This window comes from Numida meleagris, chromosome 18 (genome assembly GCF_002078875.1).
Source record: "Numida meleagris isolate 19003 breed g44 Domestic line chromosome 18, NumMel1.0, whole genome shotgun sequence".
NCBI classification, from domain to species: Eukaryota; Metazoa; Chordata; class Aves; order Galliformes; family Numididae; genus Numida; species Numida meleagris.
Genome location: NC_034426.1, coordinates 9,539,009 through 9,560,648, shown reverse-complemented (window position 1 = coordinate 9,560,648; position 21,640 = coordinate 9,539,009). Strand labels below are relative to the sequence as shown.

Genomic DNA, 21,640 nt, shown 5'->3' with positions numbered 1-21,640 from the left:
CTAATTTCCCAGTGGAACAGCCAGTAGAATTAAATATTGATGGCTTAGATTGTTCATTTGGCTTTAGATTATTCATCTATTTTTTTTTTAATTGGGATATGAGTAATTTGATTTAACAAAATCAAATCTTCTAACTGTACACCCTGAATTTATTCTCTGTAAAACAGAAATCAACATACTCTCTACTCCTTCATCTTAGCCCTTGCTAAGTTTATTTGAACTGAAAATTCTTCATATTCCCTCGTTGCACCACCTACGTGAGAAAGACCTCAACAGAAACTTCTATTTCATCTGTGAGTGAAACAAGAGACATGTGCTACCTCAGCAGCGTCTAATCTGAGACACATCACATAAATGCTGCTGCTAAGCATGTCAAACCCATAGGATCGTGATGCACTGTGCTGTGACCAGCTTCAATGGCTGAACAACAGGGACAATTCAAATAAACACAGGAAAACCCCACGCACATGCAGCCATCCTCCAGTGAGTGGGTAACCCAGGAGACGGGCAAGCAGTGCGGCTGGTGTAAATGACATAGCATGTCTCATGTACTTACTGATAATGAAGGACTTGTTTGTTTTTTTTCTTTTGTTGCCGGACTCTCTCAATAAATAAAAGCATTCAAACATTCACAGTATTCAGTTGATATCTTCAGTGTCAGTGCTAGTGCTATTCAAACCCACACCTCCTTTATCCCCAGAACAAATAGACAAAGTTACTATTGAGCTGGAAAGTAGACAAAGGAAATACTGGCCCATCTACGCTGCTTCCAAGACACTGCAGTCCAAATAAAACCTCACTGAGTGGTACAAAGTATTTAACACCCACTATCTGTCTGAAAAAATGGTGATTCACCTTCTGCTGAGATCCTTAAGTTGCTTATTACCCTCCAGTTTCACTTCAAACTGCACCAACAAACTGTTCTTTGGAAGAACAGAATATCCTACATTTTGTAAAAAGTGGTTATTACTTTCTCTGTTACACTAAGGTCTCACCGCATCCAGCAATGTATAAACACATACTGAAACATAAATCATATCCCAAAGAAGGGAACACCAATAACTTCTCCATAATTAGGGCACTGCTGCAGCTGGCCCTGAGCTACTGTGCAGTAACTGTCCTAGCATTGCTTACCACTGTTTGCAGGAGGGCTGAGGCTGAACCCGGAGGAGTACTAGCCCAAGAGAAGCAACAACTCAACTCACTGAGAAGACTACTGCCTCAGAAGACAACTGCTACCTTGCTTTATCACCCATATCATGTGCAAAAGCCAAAGAGCAGCGCTGCTCCATGAAAGAAAGGCCAGGAGATGCAGGCGCATCCCTGCCTGACCTCTCAGCAGTCAGCTCATACTGGCAAACAGCTGCTGCAATCAAAGGACATCTGTAGGTGGCAGAGGCAATGCCTGTTTGCCTGCAGTCTTACAAGTGGGAGCCCAGTGCTGATGACATCTCTGCTAGCACGGCTGTTCCTACTCAAAGGAAGAGGGAGCATCTGTGCATCTGATAGAGAAGCAGGAGCGGGGGCGAGCACCATTTGGCTGCGCACAGGGTTGTGCAAGGCCAGCAGAGTGGCATGGGAACAACAGTGATGATAGCAGGGGATGCTCTTCACAGCACAGCCCAAGATCCTGTCTCACAACCATCACAAAGAATCCTAACTCAGCTGCTATTTTGCTCTGCCTTTCAATTAGAAATAACGAAAAAGAAAAAAAAAAGGCAGCTTTCTAGATGCTTAAAGCAATGTGGTAATAATTGATACCAAATTTTAAATGATGCAACCTGCCTTTAAAAATAACTGCAAAGAAGTGCATTGCTGTTGCTTAGGAAACAGGCTCTCTTCCCACCTTCACTGTATTTGTTGTTGTTGTTTCTTTAGAACAATAAAATATTGATGAAGCAAATTTAGTGAAAAGCATAGCAGGCACAGCTTTAATTACCAATAAATGTTGCAGCTGCCATGGAGGGCAATTTCCACAGTGACTGTCCCTGAAGCTCCAGCATTTAATTATTCCACTGTGACATTTCTCATCACGAGGACCTGGCATAACATCAGTACCCAACTGACTGTAATACATGCAGTTATTTGCAAGGGGAAGCACACTGGAGTTAGCTCCTGGATTGCCTCACAGTATGTGTACGTACCACAGAACGAGAGATTAATGCACCACATCCAGTCTTATGTGCAAAGCACCCTGAGGTCTGGGTTTAGGTTTTAGTCTCAGACGCAACTTGTGTCACCTCCACGTCGCTTCCTTCGCCTCCCCCAGCAGAATGAGGCCAGCAGCACTTGCTTTCTTCAGCTTTTCTCTCAGGGCTCCTTTATAGCAGAGAATTACTCCACAACAACTCCAACAATTTCAATTGACTTTAAATTCACACCTGACTTAATCTCAATTAAGTTTCAAACACACAGTGGCTTATACCCAGCTAAACTGAGAAGCATTTGAGGAAGGGAGTACATCTTGCAACGGACACGTTCCTACTCCAACACGTGGGACAGGACAGACGTCACCTCCTCAGAGCAGCCCTCCAATGCAGCAATCTGCACAAGGGCTTCACAGCACGTTAGTTAAAGAGGCCAGATGCCTGGAAGATGCACGGAGGCCTTTTTGCTTACTGCATGCCCAGAGGCAGGCGCTCATCTCACCGCACCTCCTCATCATCACCCACTGCAACATTCTCCTGCATGCACGCACATAACCAAGCTCAGAATCTTCAGCACAGACTGATAAACATGCAAAAGAATCATCTCAAGCTGCAGAATCTTTTTAAAAACATGAGAGGACATCGACAGTGACACTCAAATGTCTTTACAGAGGGAAATACAAAGTATTTGAGGACGCACTTCTGCCAGGCTATCAGAAAGCAAACCACCGTCGAAGGCGCATATTTTTGATCTGCAGGAATGCTGAACAAAACATCCATAGAAAAGGGGGATTCTCCCTATCTTTCAGTTTTGAAATCCAGGCCAGGCATCTTTTTTGGAAGAGAACTCCTTGGTCTATGCCAGTTATTGAGCACAATATATACAGGCAACATGATGAACTCTTCAGCCAATGTTATTTGCGCAGTCAAAGAAGTAAATGCAACTTTGCTAACAGATCTACAGATATGCCCAGATTCTGCAGCAGACATCACACAATACCTCAATTACATCTCCTTAGCTCCACATAGTGCAGCCTGTACACATGTACATTTGCTTTTATTTCTATGTTTACATGCACACAGGTGAAAAATACACTATGCTCAGGAAGTCTGAGCTTCCTACAGTCGCTATTGCTACAATACATACAGGAAAAAGAGAAACACAGATAGCCATTATGGGTGCCCTGGAGGAGCAGCACTGTGTTTGGAAGAAAATCCACACGGCTCAGATAATTTTTTTGTATCATTCAGCTGACAGCAGCCATCTAAAAACTCATCAACTCCAGTCAATTTTAAGGAATATCCCCTGCAGTATCCACTGCTGAATTTAATTAAGTGCAGATATGCTATTGATTTACAGAAAAAAATAATCCCTGTCCCCAACAAGTTTTAAAGAATGTCATACTTTTATGACTTCAACAAGGATATGTCTTGCAGCGTCAGATGAACAACTTCATTTTTTTTTTCCCTTTTTTTCCCCTTTATTAAGATCTTGACAAGAATTAATGGACTATGAAATAAGAGAGCGCCAGTGATGAATTTGGAAAAGTGGCAAGCTGAGAAAAGACGACCTGTGGAAGGATTATTTACAGGATTTATGTAGAAGGTCAGACTTTCTTTAGCTAAATACCTTGTTTTCATGGAAACTGTGCACAGGGAATAGGATTCACGAGGCTTGAAGAAAATAAGAACAAGCAAGAGGAGGAGTACGACAAAGATGGAGTAAGATGCTCTTGCTTTACTTAAGTAATCACAGATCTGCCCAGTTGAATACCAACATTATCACCAAGTTATAGCATGCCATGTCATTGGGAAACGCATAGAGAGCAGATGAGATACACGGAGGTATCTGCACTCTAACCAAGAAGTAAATGACTGCGGAGGATGTGTCCCAGTAGGCTCCTCTGTCTAAAGGGTGCTGCTTTGGGCACTTTATACAAGAGGGAAAAACAGAATATCAGGTGTGTGCTTATCAAACCCAAATCTGCAACAATCACTGCAGCTGAGGCTGAAGGATTCCCTTACACACTAGGAAAAAAAGCACAAAAAATAAGTGGGCCATTTTGAACTAACATTTTCCTCAGCCATTTGCTGCTGTGATTTAAATATCATAATATGGGCTATGAATGATATAAGGATACCTGCAATCATTTCTATTCACGGTTGCAATAAATTTTAAGGTTAAGCACATAAATCCCTGGAATTAAAAAGCTCATAGGTTACCTAGTAACCTCCCTTGGCTGCTGGTGATGTTTCTTCAATACTGTTTATCATTTCATTTCCTCCCTGGAAGCACAGTAAAAGCAGCAGCTAGCTCGAACTCAACACCCAACGCTGTGTGGTTTAGTAGTTAAGTTGACCTAGACATTAACTACTCGCGTTTTGTTCTACCACACAAACAGAACACAAACATCACTTTCACAATAAATCACTGCAGAAGGCGGTGAGGGAATAAAAGGTTTCTAAATGGACTGTCCTCCGCTCTAAAGATAGGTCTGGCTGGGACACATCAGGGATGGAAGTTGGTGACCACACCTCATTAAAATCTTGACCATTAAGCTTCAAGGACCCTTCAGAAAATGGAAGTGTTTCCATTAAACACTGTTAATGGTGAATCAAAATAACTGAGGTTTCTCTAAATAATTGAATGCAATCCAATTTGATAGCCCAGAGCTAACATAACACGTTTAGCAGAGTGCCCTAAAAAGCATGAGAAATTATATTTCACTTCTTGAGCTAAAAGCACGTGCAGTTCAAAATCTGATTTCACAGCAGAGCTAATACTCACTTTTATTTCCCCTCCTGTAACACTCTGCTCATTACTTAAAAGTGGCCAGCTTTGGGGCACAATCAAAAAGCTTTTAAATTTGTGAGAAAAAATATTTGCCTCCCCTCAATTATGATAATCTTTCTTAAAGCTAATGCTTTCATGAAATGAGGTAGAATCTCTGTAAACTACTTTATAGGCATTACTCATCACTGAAAACGTTCCATTTGTTTCCAAATAGGAATGGGAACCCAGGCTCACATTTTGTTTACAAGAGGTCTGCATTTACACAGATGATTAACTGCGTTTTTAAAAATACCTGTGCCAAGAGTAGAAAGCCAAAATAATTAAAATAATAAAACATCTGTTTGGACAGCAGTTATTTACATCTGTTTTTATATAAGATACATTTCTGCAAACTAAGAAAAAAAAGCAAGAGTGACAATAGATTTCTTACTTTTCTGTGCTATTCAGAAGCCTCAAGGTACTTTCCTGCAAAACCCAAAGCATAAGGCATCTGTTCCCAATGGGACTGATTTTCAGAGGAACTACAAACGTGTGACTCCAGCTGAACTGCCTGGGAACAGCTTGCTGTGCAGGCTCTGGGGACACTTCAACAACGAGGTCCAAGTGAGCTCCAAATCAACGTCCTGCTCCTTTGACTGAACATTTCTTACCAATTTGTTGCTGTACTATAATTAGGCAGAGAAAGGGCTTCTATCTGGAACTTATTTCTCATCTTAAAAACAAACAAGAGTTTCACACATTGCTGCCTTCCAAGATTTTTCTGCACGTCTGTGGATATGTGATACTCTTCAGATAGCTTTACCATCTTGAAGCATGCCACTGGGTAAGAATCTCTGGATGTGAAATATATTTCTATTCCTCAGTTGATTTTATTTTCCTGTCATGAACTTTAATCTAGTCTTGTAATTTAGAGCCACGAAGGAAAATATTTCTGACTCATGATTTTTCATTGCTTGGGGCTGGCAGTCATGGCATTTGGTGACTCTGATAACTGCTCATATTTCAAGTCTCGAATGAGAAAAAACAGAACGCAAGCTCCAACATCATAACAGTCATTGGTTCCTAATTATATATTCTCTTTCAAACACAATTAACTTTGTGCAAAATGGGATAACAAGTCATCATAAAACTAATGAAGAAAACAGTCCCACAACTAACCTCATTTTTGTTGTTATCCCTTTCGTATGACAGCAGCCTAGGTTCCTAACCAGCACCACCAGACACTCCTGCACTCAGACTCCTGGTCTCGAGTCAGCAGCCACGTTCACATTCAAATGCATCCTGCTCTTCCACTGATAGTTTTGACAGAGACATTCTGCAGGACTTCAGCTGAAGCTATTTGATTGCATTCCTAAAAACATTTGCAGACCCTGAAACTAAGCACTTAAGCAATCTCATCCTAACCATCTACTGATGTGCTTCAGAAAATCCAGCCACACAATTGCTTCCCTATCATCTGACATCTCCAAAATAAAAGGAATATTGATCTCCTTTACTAAGATGAGGTGACACCTAAAATTAAAGCTGAGAAATAAGCATTAAATTGTTCAATAACAACTGCAATCCTAATAAATTTTGCAGGTTAACTACAATCATGTTATATGCTGAGTCAGTCCTAAAATGTTAACAGCTTACATTGCAAAAAGAACCAAGAACCATTCAGTTTCTCAGAATTTGCCAGTCCTTTACTGTGAACAGTTATTGACTGATACAGAGCTATTTAAACTTTTTCCCCCTACTTATTTTCCAAGTAGGAAGAATCTTCCACTGACACTTACATATGCAGAGGTGCCCAGGGCTATGTGAAAGGAAAGTACACTGGATGGATATGAGATCTTCATATTAGGTCTTCTCTGAAGCGCAGAGCTATAACCTAAAGCACAACTGCTTGAAAAGCACTTGTGTGCCAATGCTTTCCTTGCCTTTGCTCAGCAGAACAATAATTGCTTGTGCAGTTCTGATCTACCCGGATAGCTGAGGAGCTTGAAGGCAACCACAGAGCATACAACACAAGATGCACCCCGACAGGACAAACTGGGCACAAACAGCTTAAATGCACACACTGGACCAAGTCAGCAACTCCTTCAAGAAGGACTTATACAAACAGAAAAACCACCTCACGTCTCTTCTAAAAGTCTCTCTCAAATAGAATTGACAGGACTTCCATCTCACAACCCCACAGCACCCACAGGCTGGGATCGCCGGCACCAAGCACACAGAGCACGCGTTATCCCAACAGGGAACCCTGGCAGATGAACGTACTACGCACACGGGTTAACACAGCTGTGTTTGTACTGCTCTGCCTGACGAGTACTAATACCACCCGGAGAGTATTTTGCAGAATTTTATTCTCAGACTGGAGTCCAGCTCTGACGTAACACCACTTGTCGGGAATCAAAAACACATCCTACGCTTGTAGAAATGAACAACACACAGGGAATCCGAAGGAGCTACTTCACAACACAGAGAAGCATATCAAAGAAATTACACCAACAATACTTCTTATTACACTACCAACCTGGCAGTCACCTAGAGAGGAAAGCCAGGGGATACAAGCACAGCTGCTTCCAGAGAAGACAGGACCGGCAGGAAGGCAGGCCAGAATTCAGCTCTTAACCAGGCAAGTGTCTGTTTACTTTAGGACTGTAAATGTCAGCCGAAAGGGCCTAAGACACCTTTCAATGTATTACTCACACAGAGAAAAAACACCGCTTCCAAGACTGCTCACTAACATGAGTTCATTGCACCATAAGCCACCCCCACTCAGAACAGTGATCACACACTTCTTTTGTTTAAAGGCCTGCACGCATGACTGAACACAGTCACAGACAAGGTAAAAACCCCTTCATGTAATATTCATATCCATCTCTGCAGTCAAACTATATTACCTTTCCCAGTGCATTATTGGACAGATCATTACATGGATTTTGTTTTCTCATTTTTCAGATCAGCCATATTTAAGTACAGCATTATTAAAAAAAAAAGTAATTTTCATCAGTTAATATGAAAAGCAATATGCATAATGGAACATGGGTGTAGAAATAGAAACAAACCATAGGCTAACACAGCTCATTCAGGCTTGTTTGCCGGGGTAAGGAAGCCAGGCTCTCAGTTCTCTCCAAGGAGAAGCTCTCTATTCCTCTTCTCTGCATGCTGAGATTAGAACGGACCAGCACACAAAACTGCAGATTCTGCAGTGAATATTTTCAAAAAATCCACTGAGACAAAAAAGTAACATAACATTCAGAAATACCAAATTTACCGCTTGTTTAATAGGGGGAAAATGACTCTGGTCTGTGAGTCTGACCTAGATTTGCCCTTTGGAGGGCAAAGATAATTAAAAGACCCTGAGGTAAGGAAAAAGAAAGGCTTCCGAATGCCTGTGAAGCAAAGGACTGTAACCAAGCCTAGGGGTAAATCAAACAATAACTGGAAATTTGAAGAAGTAGCACAATCAAGACCCTGGAGTATCAAGAAAAAAAAAAGATACTTTTTTCTGTGAAGGAGGGGTTTCAGTGTCTTACAGAATGTGAGTTTGGTTTATTTGCTTTCTAATTTACAAGTGGTTAGATCACACTTGCACACTTGCATTTTTTTTTAATTGCAATAGAAGGCTATAAACCTTTCTAACCTAATAAACAGATTGTTATAAGTGCATGACTCTACAAACAAGGACCTTTCCCTAAAGAAAATAACAACCGTACTCGGTGTCTACAAATGCATAGCTTAATTTCATACTCATAGCTCAGACAGAACAGTCTCTGTGATACCTTTGCCACCATAGCCCTTGTGGGGGGAGCATGCACCTTCAGTCTCTTCTGCCTCAAGACTTTGCTCAGGAGAGTGGTGTAGATGCTAGATTGAGCTATACTCCACTATTATCAGTCTGAAGAGAATGGACTGGGGTCTCAGTAGCAACAGGAACGTAAGATGCAATTCAGAGAGTCACTTGGATCTACAGGTCTTCCCTTCCTTGAGAGCAAAAAATTTACAGTGCAATAAAACCAGAGAAAGCCGCCTCAAACATCAAGTCCACACCCGCTGCCTACTGCAGGATGACTTGAGGTCAGGTTCAGACACTCAGGCAGATTTGCACTGTCGCTGGCAGAGAGCCAGTTACCAACACACAGTGACCTGAGAGAGCTTAGAAACACGCAGAACAAAGCTGTGATGCTCTACACTAAATAAAAGCCTCTGGCTGCACTGCACTAATCAGAGCTGCCTTTGTGCATCTCCCTCCCCAGCAGCACTCGGGGAAAAGAGAAAAAATTTGGCTGTTACAATAAAATATACAAAATATATTTTATGTTTAATGCTCATAATGCTCTAAGGAGGAATACTAACACGGAGACAAGGGGCCACTTTTGGAAGCCATTCAGTGGCATTATGTTGCCTATTTTGGCTTTGAGATTGACTGGACACGCAACAAGCACAGCTACTCGGGATGTAACTGCTGCAGCTCTCACTTTTCCTCTAGTGTAAGAAGCTCCAAATGAAAACTGACACCAAGCACTCGAGAGAGGAGAAGAACAGACAACAGGATGCTGCGGTGACCAACCTGCTCAGCACCCAGCACCGCCTCCTCCAAACCCAGGCAGGTCCTGGATGAGATCTGGGGCCACAACACCACAGGAAGCAATAGAAACCGCCTCTCTCTGGTCCCCATTCACATCCCAAGGCTCGTGTCTCAGAAGCTCAGCAATGCAAACCTGTAATCCTCAAGGAAGGTTTAAAGGAAGCCTCGGGCACAGCATTAAGCATCCTTCTGCAACTCAAAATCAGAACTGGCCTTTTCATTTCAGCCACATGGGGATTCAACACTTTTTAATTAACGAGTTTAATTACTGGTAGAAGATTCATAATTCAGGCAAAAAAAAAAAAGGCTTTCCGTGCTGTTCATCCCCTAATTTGAATAAAAATCTCACTGACATGCTACATCCTGAATGTTTTATGGTGACCATGCTGTGTGCTGCTAATTGCCCCAAAATGCAGTAGCTACATTCAATTGGACAAGCAGCTACACTGTACTTACACCTAAATAATGTATGACTTGATTCTGGGACATCGCAGCTCTCAGTAATCCACCTGATGTTTATGACTACCACTTCAAGGCATAAAAATTGAGGATTGTTTCACTTAATACACTGAAAATGTTTATTCAAAGAGAACAAACTACCAAGACATATTTTAAAACCATATACAAATGCCTTTAAGTTATAAAAACAGGTAAAGCATAGATAACTTCAATAAAAAATAATTTAATTTTGAGTCAATTCGAAGTTCACATCTCCATGCAGTGAATGCTAAGTATTTCGTATAATGCCAATTTTTGTCAGTATTCTTGCTACACTTAATTACACCAAGCAGAGAATACAGTGTTAACCTCACTGAGGAAAATACTGTCTGGGCAAAGTTTGTTTTCAGCGGTAGTATTTATCAATCTACCTTTTAAAACAAGGCACATTTGCTACATTTAATTACTATTATTACCGAAGCAAAATAATTTCTGGCTACGTAACCCATTCATAAGGCATGAAGCATGCAGCATGTTCATGGAGTGCTTTAAGTGCCTCTTCCAATAGAAGGCTCCCCCCACACACATTGTTTTCTTTTCCTCCTTCAATGAATAATACACACAAATGTAGCACAGTGTTCAAGCAATCAGGGGCAGTTATTACAGCTCTGCAAATGCAGTAAGCAAGCAAAATATGAAGTGTATTAAACAAACACCACAATGATAATGGAGCAGAGGACAGGGTAATAAATCTCCCCTTACTGACTAGCCAAAGAGGTGATGCAGCTGTAATGCTGCTGGCTGCCACCCCCACCTTATTGCTGGGCTGTGCTCCTGCACGCAGACCGGGCATTTCCCCAGGGCAGCCTCGCCATGACAGGTCTGGATTGGACACAGCGTAAGAGGGAACCAGTCCTGTCAGATCCACCACATGAGCTACACGCTCTTGACGACAGCAAGAACATTCAGGTAAGCTTGTCTTTGGATTTGTTCATGAACAAGGCATTATGCTTGTTGTATGAAGCTGATTTAAACAGATTTTAATTTCTTTGCTTACGCCATCACATTACTGTCAGACCTAAAGATGGGCAACCATGCACAACAAGACTTGAAGCTGCAGGACAAACATAGGAAATGCAATGTGCTGAACTGGAAAGCCCTGCTTGCTGATTACTGGTAAAAACACATCCAGTAACTACAGAGACAGACACAAGAACTTCCTTTTTCTTCCCTTTTTCCTCAGAAATACACAAGCTGGGAAGGACAGGTATTTCTGGTGAGAACATGACCACCCCTAAAACCTACAGGGGAGCTTGCTGGAAGGCAGGATGCAGGAGGACAGCACTCACTGAGCACGCAAGGCACGGTCCATTTGTAATGTGATGTCAGCTACTGTTACTAAGGCAACGGCACAAGATAACCCGGGCTGAAAACATCCACATCCAGTTCCTAACAGAAATGCCCGTCCACTAAAGATGTAAAAATTTTAACAGAGCCTGCATTGTTTCATTAGACTTTTCATTATATTTCTGATTAACAACACCACACAGGTGAAATCCAGCCTAGAGCAACCTGCTGCCCTTGTTAATGAATAGAGAGTAAATTGGGGAAACAGGGAGATGGAAAGTGCAAGTACTGCTTTGTTCTCTCACACAGGGCAGTCGCTGACAGCTTGAGCAAAATACAAAATGACGCAGCAAAAGGCAAGAACTTCCACAGCAACTTTCTTCTCCAAAGGGAAGCAGGCTCCTCCCCACAGAGAAACCACACACATCTTCCTGGTTCCAAGGTTTGGTTGAGGGGAAGTCTCACACATAGGGTTGTGCATGATTTCTAATCAAGTATTTCAGCCCCAGATCACTAAAAAGAAACAGGTTTGACAACACTCGGACATAACAGCACTCGACCATTCCACCTGTAAGCAGGCTCCACTTTGTTCCAGCATCTGCAAAGCCCATTTCAATATGCACTTATCCACAGAACCACCATCTAAAATCCTGAAGTTGTGCTCATTTTCCCTTAAACACTCACAATAGCTACTGGGAATTCTGCTTGAGCAAGGCCCTGAAAACCTGTAGGTACAAATCTCCATATATGCTGTAAATCACATATGCCAGCATGGTTACTCAGCAGCTCAGTTGGTTTCCCCTTGCCAAATTACAAGTGGTCATTGTAACAGCAGTGTATCTGAAGTAGCTGAGCAATAAAAAGCCCATTGAGCTCACTCTGCAGCTTCAGTGCTGCTGACACAGACCAAGCCCCAGCCTCCAAATGCATTAAAGGAGGTCTGGAAATGAAAATCTGTGCAAGGTCATCTGTTCCTCAGCTGACCTCGTCAGACTAGAGCTTATTTGCTGCAGAAGGATTAAAGGATTTCTTGTCCTCACAAACCCCCATGTACTGTAACAAATATGCACTTAAGATCATGGGAAAAGCAGCAGATACCATTTAAGACCTAGTGGTACCTTAGCCATTTAGCATCTAAGAGAGCTAGAAAATTTTCACTTTCTAGTGCAAGCAGGCCTGAAAAATCAACTACCATGTATTTAACAGACTCTCGCTAAGCTCAGCCTTGCAGAGAGTAAAATGATTCACAAGAATTCTATATTTATAATGAAGATTCACTGAAAATGACTCATACATTGAGCCAATCTAATTTTAAACAGAAGGGAAAAACTTGAAAGCACATGAAACGGGAATGGGAGAGGGAAGAAGACTGCACACACAAGAGAACCCCAGCCAGGAGCAGTTAATCTGCTGCCAAATCGGCTGGAAACAGCTTCTTCATTCAATTAGTTGATGTGATAGTGGAAGTTTCAGCTTCACCTACATCTGTTATAGAGGTAATTAAGTCCTGCATTCAAAGCAGAGACCTTTCTGCAGGTTAGAATACTTCCTTAGGATAGGTAAGATTGCTGGGTAGTAATAAGGCATAGAGAGTTATCAGTTCTTCAGACCTGCCAATTCACAGCACAAACCCAAACAGAGTCAGGAGGAAGAGGTAATTATTAAGAAGATTTTACAGTATTCCTAATTTTGGATGAACAGATTCTAGCAGAAATAGCTGCTGCCCCACCAGCCCTTACATCAACAATGCAGCTCATAGAGAGCTGACACACAACACTAGGAGCAATCCAGATTCAACAGGCAGTCTGCAGCAAAGACACAATGAAACTTTCTTCATTTGCTCCAGTCTCAGGACCTTTTCCCTGATTTACTTTTTCCCCTCTGTGTAAGTACACAGCAGGTTAAAGGAGAACATTTAACATAATGACAACCCAAATGTGGAAAATGATGCAGCTTACTGTTCTCAGAATTTTGTGTTCAGTAACACATGCCAATACTTGTTCCTCTAAACAGTCCTACACTTATCACACCTATCTTCAAAAGCAAATTCCACTCTTCTTAACCTCTCTGCTTAGATGATGGGTATTCTCCAGTCATTCTCAAGCATCGCTCTGAATTAAGCCTTCAGTATGAAGCACGACAAGAAAGCAGTCAAGAGTTCACAGACCAACATGCCTTTACAGCTGTACACAGCTTTAATTCTCACTAGTACCTTGTGATATTTTCCACACATCAAAGTCTGATGAGAATAGTGCTAAATTCTTACCGACCCCAGCAAACAATGGCTGGATTACAGAACCAATATTCAAGAGTTCCCTTTCAAGTACATGAATGAAGAGGCTATGCCTCCATAGGAGCATTTGGTACAAACTCTCGGGAGCTGCTCCCTGCTGAGGCTCCTGCAATTGGACCATTCTTTATCCACCAGTCCACACAGGGCCTGCTTCACTCCGCATCATGATACACACATCAGTCTGCAGGAACCAGGCGAACAACAGTCAAACTTTATGATTTATTCAGACTTTGATCTTTTCAGAGAGAGTTCTGAAACACCAGCTCTCTTTGATGTACTTTGTGGTATTAACTCCAAAGAAGTTTTCTTTTCTTGTTAATTCTTGGAAACGCAAGTTCCAAAATACATGACTGTATTTAAAAATATATGAGAATGTCCACAGTGCCAAAGCCTAGGTCCTCACTCTCTCAAACGCACCACTGATGCAAAGCAGCATTTAGTTCACAGCAGAGAGCAGAGAGTCGTGAAGATTTACAACATGCCAAGTGTTGTAATGCTGGCTAGAAAAGTCACTGAGATTTCTATTACAGTTTCCCTTCTTTTTTTAAAAAAGCTAACAGCTCTTCCAACGACTTTTTTGGACTGGATTCTGTCAGCTTTATTCAAAATGAGACATTTTATTCTACAAGTACATTGATAGAGTTTACAGAACAAAGTGCTTTCACCTGGAAGACAGCTGCCAGACTTTAACCCATGACTACGGAAACTTCAACTTTTGCCAGTTATTCTCTGGGTCGTAGCTTAACAGTCACTTATCTCTTAATACGTACTTTTAATCTATTGATGCTTCCTAGTAAATCACCTTGTTTTGGCTTGGTATTTGTTTTGGATAATGCTATTTTAATAAGTTACTTTCCTATTCATAATGTACCGATGGATGTAGGAAATATAAAGAAATGGCAGCATGCATCTGCACTCCGTGTTTTTTCTAATATTGAAATCCCAGTATTTACCTCTGACAGCAGAATAAATAAATTCCTATAAAGTAAGAGCACGCAGCATTAATTCTTTAGTGTGCCATTTACCACATAAGGCGATGATATGACTGCTGTCTTCATGTACAAATTTCCTGGTGACTGCTTCTTCCATGATCTGCTTTACCTAAAAGAAAGAAGTAAAAAGAAGTGACTGTAAAATCCCAACACAACAAGGACAGCACTTGGGAGTTTCAGCTTGTTTCAACCTTTGCTTGGCTTTTCCCCATCACTAAAAGACGAATAACTCATGCTAGTTACTCTCTGCTTCAAAGAAATGGTAAAAGCATGTAAAAAGGGAAAGGAAGAACAAAACTAAACATCTTGTTGAAGGATGGGGTAAACCACTGGGAGAACAAGGACAAGTCTATCTGGCGCAGGCCTCTCTAAAAGACTGAATTATTTCAGAGCACTCAGAGTGCCCTCTGGAGAACTCCCTCAGCAGAAGTTCCCATGGGCTCGCAAGCTTCATATGGTGCATCCCTGGCCTTTCTGTGTAAAATTACTTCTGCTCATTAAACCGAGATCATGTATTCCTACATGTTTTTTTCCCCACATGGGGCATTCTGCTCTTTTTCTAACGCAAGGAACCCCTGAGCTACACAGGCATACATCCCAAGTGAGGTTCACAGTGACCTTTCTCCTGTTCTGCTGGGAAGAGAACCCAGCATCACACAGGCTACAGAAGGCTCAGGGGGACTGCAAGGCAGCGACCTTTAGCAACCATTTACATAAATGCTCCCTGACATTGTATCTCTGTGTGTGTGGGTTAGGGCAGAAAAAAACTGGCCATTTTAAAAGAAAACATAAACAGTTTTATCCATGCCTGTCTGGAGAACCAGAAGGAAAAACCCAGAAGCATAGACATATACTTTGCTTTTCTCATGTACATCTGCTAGAAGCAGTCCTCTTGCTCAACTTGAAAGGAACTGGTAGTACAGAGGATCACTGGAAACAGTCACACTTCTCATTGCCTGTACTTACATCTGTAAAGCAAACATTTTAATAGATGGGCATTGTTAATAATGGGGGCTTAAATGCCACAGTAATTACAAATGATGTTCCCAAAGCTCTGCTGTGCCAGTCACTACATAAAAACAACATATCTCCCATGGAGGAGACCGTGCTTTCAGTGTGAGCTTCTAGTCAACATTCAACAACTAAAATTACGTTTATCACACTTCTTATAAATTCAGACGAAGTTCCTTTACAGTTTCAAGCTTGAAGTGTCAACCTCCAGAGAGAATTCATTATAGATTACTGACTTTCAAAAATTAAGGATGAAAACAGACACATCTTCCAACTGGGCCCCTGAAGAGAGGCTGCAGTTATCCTCGATTCAGCTGCTAGCTCCTTCCTCCCCCAGTGGCTTCCTTAGCCTGATGAATCTCATTTGCCTCAATCAGCTCATTCATCACATACTCATTCCCTTCTGGCCATGGAGCACTTGCTCCTCCAGATACAAATCTACAATCATTTTTAGTCTCTCCCACTGTGAGCTGTAATTACAGGGTTGGGACACTGACTAAATAAATGCCACATCACAAACTCTTTTTTTTCTTTAAACTCAGAAGCGATTTTTACAGCAGACCTGGAGTCCAACAAACAGTGAGTTATCTGGCAGGTAATCACTGTGTCCCCATAGGCAACTCTTTATCAACAGACTCAGCATGCAGCCTGTGTATCAGCTCAGTTTGACCTGAGTGTTAGTGCAAGCAGCACAGCAATGGCCACCACCAGCCTGCCACAGGGGCTGCACTTTCATGTCTAGGAGACCTCAACTTATGCTTCTCAGCAGGTCTGCACTGAGCTCTCATCAGGTGGCACCTGGTACCTGAGATAATGAGTTTAAAGCTAGCTGGGTTACTGCTCCTTTGCAGTGCTGATAGGTCCAAAGGTTGCAATTCCTCCCTCTTAGTCCCCAGGCCCAGAGGAGCTGCAGATGCAATGCCTGGCCAGCAGCTGGGTCCTGTATTTGAAGTGGCAGCTGCCTACAAGGGTGTCCTCTTCAGTGTGGAGGGGTTCTTCCTCCTGTGAGATCATTTGTGGGGCCATCACACACACCTTCCTCCAACTGACAGCCTGAGGTCCGTGCCTACTCCCACATCCCCTGACCAGCTGCACAAAGCCCCAGCCCTGATGCTCATTGTATGGGCATTTCAACACGTGACATCCTCTTTAGTGCCCAACCATATTTAAGCTACTAAATGAACAGCCCAATTCACTGGAGGGAGAAAGTACCTCTCAGTGCCACTAGCATTAAGGTGGCTAGAAGAGGGAGCACCAGAGAGCAGCTGCAGGATAAGTCACGCACGTGTGACTGAAGTTCATAGCCTTGAATTCAGGCACCATTAAGTCCTCAGAACTGCAGCTACGATTTCAGTCCCAGCTCCCCAGAGAACAGTAACCAGAACCTTGCCTCTGACAACAGGGAGGAAGATGAGTAATTTAATAGGAGTTGGAGCTCTGCAGCTTGGAGGCAGTTCCCCGCCCTGTCACACACTTCCCAGGCATCCCTTGTACATTAGTGTTTATTAGTTCAGTAGCTTATGTAGACCCCACTCTGCAGCCTCAGGAAGAAAAAAAATTAAACTGTAGCCACAATTAGAAAGAACGAGGTTATGAAAGCAGTAAATCAACACTGCTCTTATGCAGCAGCACCATGTGGTCAGCTGATCATTGGATTTTGAATGTAGGACCCCCAACTAAGCAGTACAGACCAACTACACAATTAATGTCTGTTCCCAGCTGCCACCAAATACAGAACAAACCTTTGCAAATTTTCAGGAGAGTTATTGCATGTTATTAAAACACATTTTCAGGGCACTGTCAGTAAACGTGAAGATTCAAAAGCTGGAATGCGCTGTTCTTCAGTCCCACGTCATTGCTCATTGCCACGCAATTCAGGGATGCTCTAGGCAAGGAGTTCAAACTGTTCCTGATCAAGTGGAACAAGAGCTCTTCGCCCTCCCCTCAAATTCTGCATCACTCTCTTTGCAGGGAATTATGCTGTTGTGGCTCTACTGTCTGTTCTGGGAAGGCACTTGTCAATGAAGCTTTCTGAGCCTACAAAGGCATCCACGTTAACAAGTGCAACCTATTCTCATTAAAATAAACATGAGCATTCCCACCTTCACTCATCCACCTGCACGGGTAGAGAAATCTGTTAGAACTGTTGCTCTGTTGTGTGCTGGGTTTGCTGCAAGGGAGCAGGCAGCAGTGTGAACAGAACAGCACCTGGAGAGAAAAGCCCTCAGGCGGCTCCAAGGGACAGAGGTTCACCCCAAGTGCCACAGGCACCTCCCATCCCATGCCCCCTCTGTAAGGTCAGTACAGTACCTACCCAATCACTGCCATCTGCTCTTGCCAGGTGGCACAAGCACACAGAAAAGCAGCAAGTGCGTCAACTTCTGTATCAGTCCCTCCATTCATGAACCGTAAGTGGCAAAGAAGCAAAACAACTGCAGAAAGCTTTACTTTAACAGACCACAGTAACAGCCTCCAAAGACATCCTGTTCAAGTGCACCGAGTTTACCAGCCATAAGAATGGAGAAGATACCTGAGTAAAGTCTGAGGAGCAAAGAATATCCTGATGGTAGAGCTACCCACACGCTAAGGCAGAGCAAGCTCCTTGAACAGAAGTTACACGTTATAATGGATCACTCTGACTTTTGGCCAGTACTTTCAGAGGCAGTCAAACACCAAACTTAGGTCATAACATATGACTTACTAAGTTGAGGAATATTTGGGTTTTTTTTTTTTCAGTTTTTTGTTATATTGTTACATTATAACTTTTGTTAATTTTTGCTTTTTTGCACTGTGCACCATGATGGGATGCTGGAGATGCACCACTGGGGCAGTACAGTGTCAGAGGCAAAGAACAGTGCTCATAAACCACTGGAATAACCAGGAACACAGTTCACACCCATCACATTTTTTCCTCAAGGAAGAAAACCTCATCTCCCACATCCTCGCCCTCTTTAGCTTGTGCAACTACCATTCATTTTCGATCGCTTCTGCTGTACTGACTTCCGTTACTCTTGAAGAACTGGGCAGTGTAAATAAAAGCAGTTTAACAATTTTTGTTTAGAAGTCATTGCATTTTAGTTGTAAGATGAGCAATTGCATTTCTGAAGCACTCTGATTTTTTTTTTTTTTTTATGGTGGAACTGCTAAGGTTATTGTTATTCTGTTTGTTTCACAGCTAGAAAGAGTGTTTACACCCACAAAAGGCAAAAATCTTTCATTACAGAAGGTAGAAGGAAATGGCTAGAGAAATCTCTTTTTATGAGCCTACTTGTCACAACAGATTTTCCTGCAGAGAGAGAGATGCTTGAAACGTGAACTTATAAGCAGCCTCAGCACGAGTCCCAGTAGAGTGCAATTTTCAAAACACATTATACGTCCTCCTTTCTATCAGAGTCAACAAAATACATTCTTTACCAGTGGGGAATGGAAAGTCCATTTGAGAAAAGCAAAAAGCATCAAGTTTTCCCAAAGGAACAATGCAAAAGTTTTTGCTGTGGGGGAGAGAATAAAAAATAAGAAAACACTTTGCACCAAGTGACCTTAGAGAATGCCCTTTTATATTTTGCAAACTCACTGAATTTTAGTACGATCGGTGTAAACACCATACAGGAAAAAAAATAAGATTACTCTGAACTCCATTAGATACTGAGCTAACGTGAAAACAACGCAACAAGATGAACAGCCTGGCTTTAAAGGACTAGGGAACGGACCGACAGCTTTGAGAATGTACGTGGGCTAGTTGAACTTTCAAACAAAATAGAAGCAAGGCAGGTAAAAAACGGCTGCGTGAGAAACCAAACAGAAGAAAAGGAGGTTGAAAAATTCCACAGAAGCCTGTCGGCTGGGATCCCAGAGATTCGCATTCAATTCCTGCCTGCATTAACCGACTGCCTGCAAGAAGTCTCTGTCTCAGCACCTCCAGTTCCCTCTCGATACCATTTACCCACTGCAGAACCGACGGGTGGGTCCCCCACCACAAGTCTGTGCAGTGCCTAGCTGTTACCTCACGCACAGCTCCATTTCCCTTTCACGCATCAGGACAACGCGGCAGTGAGAAAACGCGCCTCAGATTTATTTATCTATTTAAACACCCAGGAGAGCAAGTGCACACAATCCCCCCGATCAAAGCCCGCACTGCTCTGTCTCACAGCCCCTGGCTTAAGGCGCAGTTTCCAAACGAAGCAGCACACCTGTGGCTGCACCGACCCGCAGCTGCCCCGCCACGTCCCAATTCCCCAGCCGCACACCGTGTGCGCGAAGAGGAGGAGGTACGGGAGGAGGCTCAGCTTTCAGAAAAACTTCGTCCTGCTCTAGGGGATAAGCATTACATCCTCGCTTTGGTCTTATGTAAGAACGAACAGCCGCACGCAGCTGTGACGGGCGGAACGCCACACGAACGCCCAGCGCAGAGCCCGGGTGTCCCTGGGAGGGGCGGCTCGGGCGGAGCAACCCGAGGTGGCGGGAAGGGGCAGAGGTCCAGAGCGGACCCCGCCGCGCTCGCTCCGCGTTAAGCCCCCGCTCCACACAACGCACAGCGCTGGGAGCCGTCCTCCGAGCGCATCCGCCGCGACAGCAAGCCGCGCTCCTCGCCAGGGGCTGCAGCGTTCCCACTTCAGGTGTTACCAATGCCAGCAGCGCTGCTCGGGGGCCCCGGACCCAGGAACGAGCCTCAGTTCCGCGCGGCTCGGTCGGACCGCCCCGGCGCGATGGGGGCAGCGCAAAGCGCCTCAGCCCTCCTGCCCGCTCTTAGCGACCCGCGGGCAGAGCCGCCATCCCACCCGGCGCACCGTCACGGCAGCGCCCGTAGCTCCGCTTCTCCCCTTTCCTCCCCTCCGCCTCGGCCCAGGGGACAGCGAGCGGGCAGCGAGGAGCACGGGGCGCGGCGGCAGCGCGCAGCTCGGCGCAGCACAGCGCGTCCGCTCTCGGCTCGCACCGCGCCGTGCGCGAACGGCAGCGAACAGCAGGTCACACAGCGGAACGGATCCCGCACTTCTCATTCACTGCCTCCCGAAGGGAAATTCGATTTTAACCCAATCCGCCCAAAGCTTTATTTTATTTACTCTGGGTCAGCTCTTAACTATCGGCCCTGCTGCAAAAGACATTAAACGCGTTCGTCACGCGGAACGCCCCGGGTTCCGTTACCGGACCGAACCCGCTCCACGAGAAACCGCCGCGACGCGGCCCCGCGCGGCAAAGGGTTCTGGGGGGACTCCCGCCCGCCGCCCCTCACCTCCTTCTTCACGTTCCACAGCAGCTTCTCCTTCGCGGCGTCCGCCGAGCAGCTCATGGCGGAGCGGGGAACGGGGCCGCCCGCCGCGCCGAGCCCCGCGCTCAGAGCCGTCCTCCAGTTCCGCTGCGGGAGCAGCCGCGGAGCGAAAGCGCGGCACCGCCCGGCCCGGCGCGGAGGGGCTGATGCGCACCTCGCGGCTCCGCGGCCATCTTCCGCGGCTACCGCTGACGTCAGGCGGCTCGGCCCGCCCGCGGGCGGTGACACGGGGAGCAGGGGCGGAACCGCACCTGCCCGCCGCCGCCACCCCCGCTGCGGGGGAGCCCGCGACAACCGCTGCTTTTCGCAGCAGACGCACCGACAGACGGCCGGGTTGCACCGACAGACGGGCGTTCCGCGCCGGGGCCGCGCGCTCGCGCTGTTCCTTCGGCAGCCCGCGGTACCGACCCCGCCGTGAAAGCACCTCACAGCGACACAGCGGGGCCAGCGAGAGCCCGAGCGCGGGAAGCCCCGGGATCGCGGCTGCTCCTAGGAGCCTGCAGCAGCACACCTGTGAGAAGGGAAGGGGGCTGACGCATCAGGTTAGTTTCACGCGTTTAAACCGCCTTTTTCTAGTGATTTCTTTATATTCCTTTATTAACTGTAAAAGAGCAAACGGCACGCTCGGTTTGTGCAATCCTCAGGTAATTTCGTGTTTAATCTTGGGAAAAGGACAGCACTTTGCCAAACCCGAGAGCAGTATCGGTGGAAATGTCGTTTTCTTGGCAATTAATTCCTCAGTCCACCCCCACAGTAGACACTGCTACAGAAGCAGT

The 21,640-nt window shown here is 44.5% G+C and overlaps 1 protein-coding gene across 9 annotated transcripts in view; it reads right to left on the bottom strand.

Annotated features, from left to right (window-relative positions):
- Positions 1-21,054, bottom strand: part of SGSM2 (small G protein signaling modulator 2) — a 47,634-nt gene extending 26,580 nt beyond the window's left edge. For 5 of the 9 annotated variants that reach the window (XM_021415900.1, XM_021415904.1, XM_021415903.1 and 2 more), the window contains exons 1-2: positions 20,386-20,610; positions 14,621-14,696 (exon numbers count right to left, since the gene is read on the bottom strand). In XM_021415900.1, coding sequence (XP_021271575.1) covers positions 14,621-14,696; positions 20,386-20,595 — 286 coding nt within the window. In that variant the 5' untranslated portion in view covers positions 20,596-20,610. Of the gene's footprint in view, positions 1-14,620; positions 14,697-20,385; positions 20,611-20,828 lie in introns of those variants that run through there. The other 4 variants (XM_021415906.1, XM_021415907.1, XM_021415908.1 and 1 more) reach the window with 4 other exon arrangements.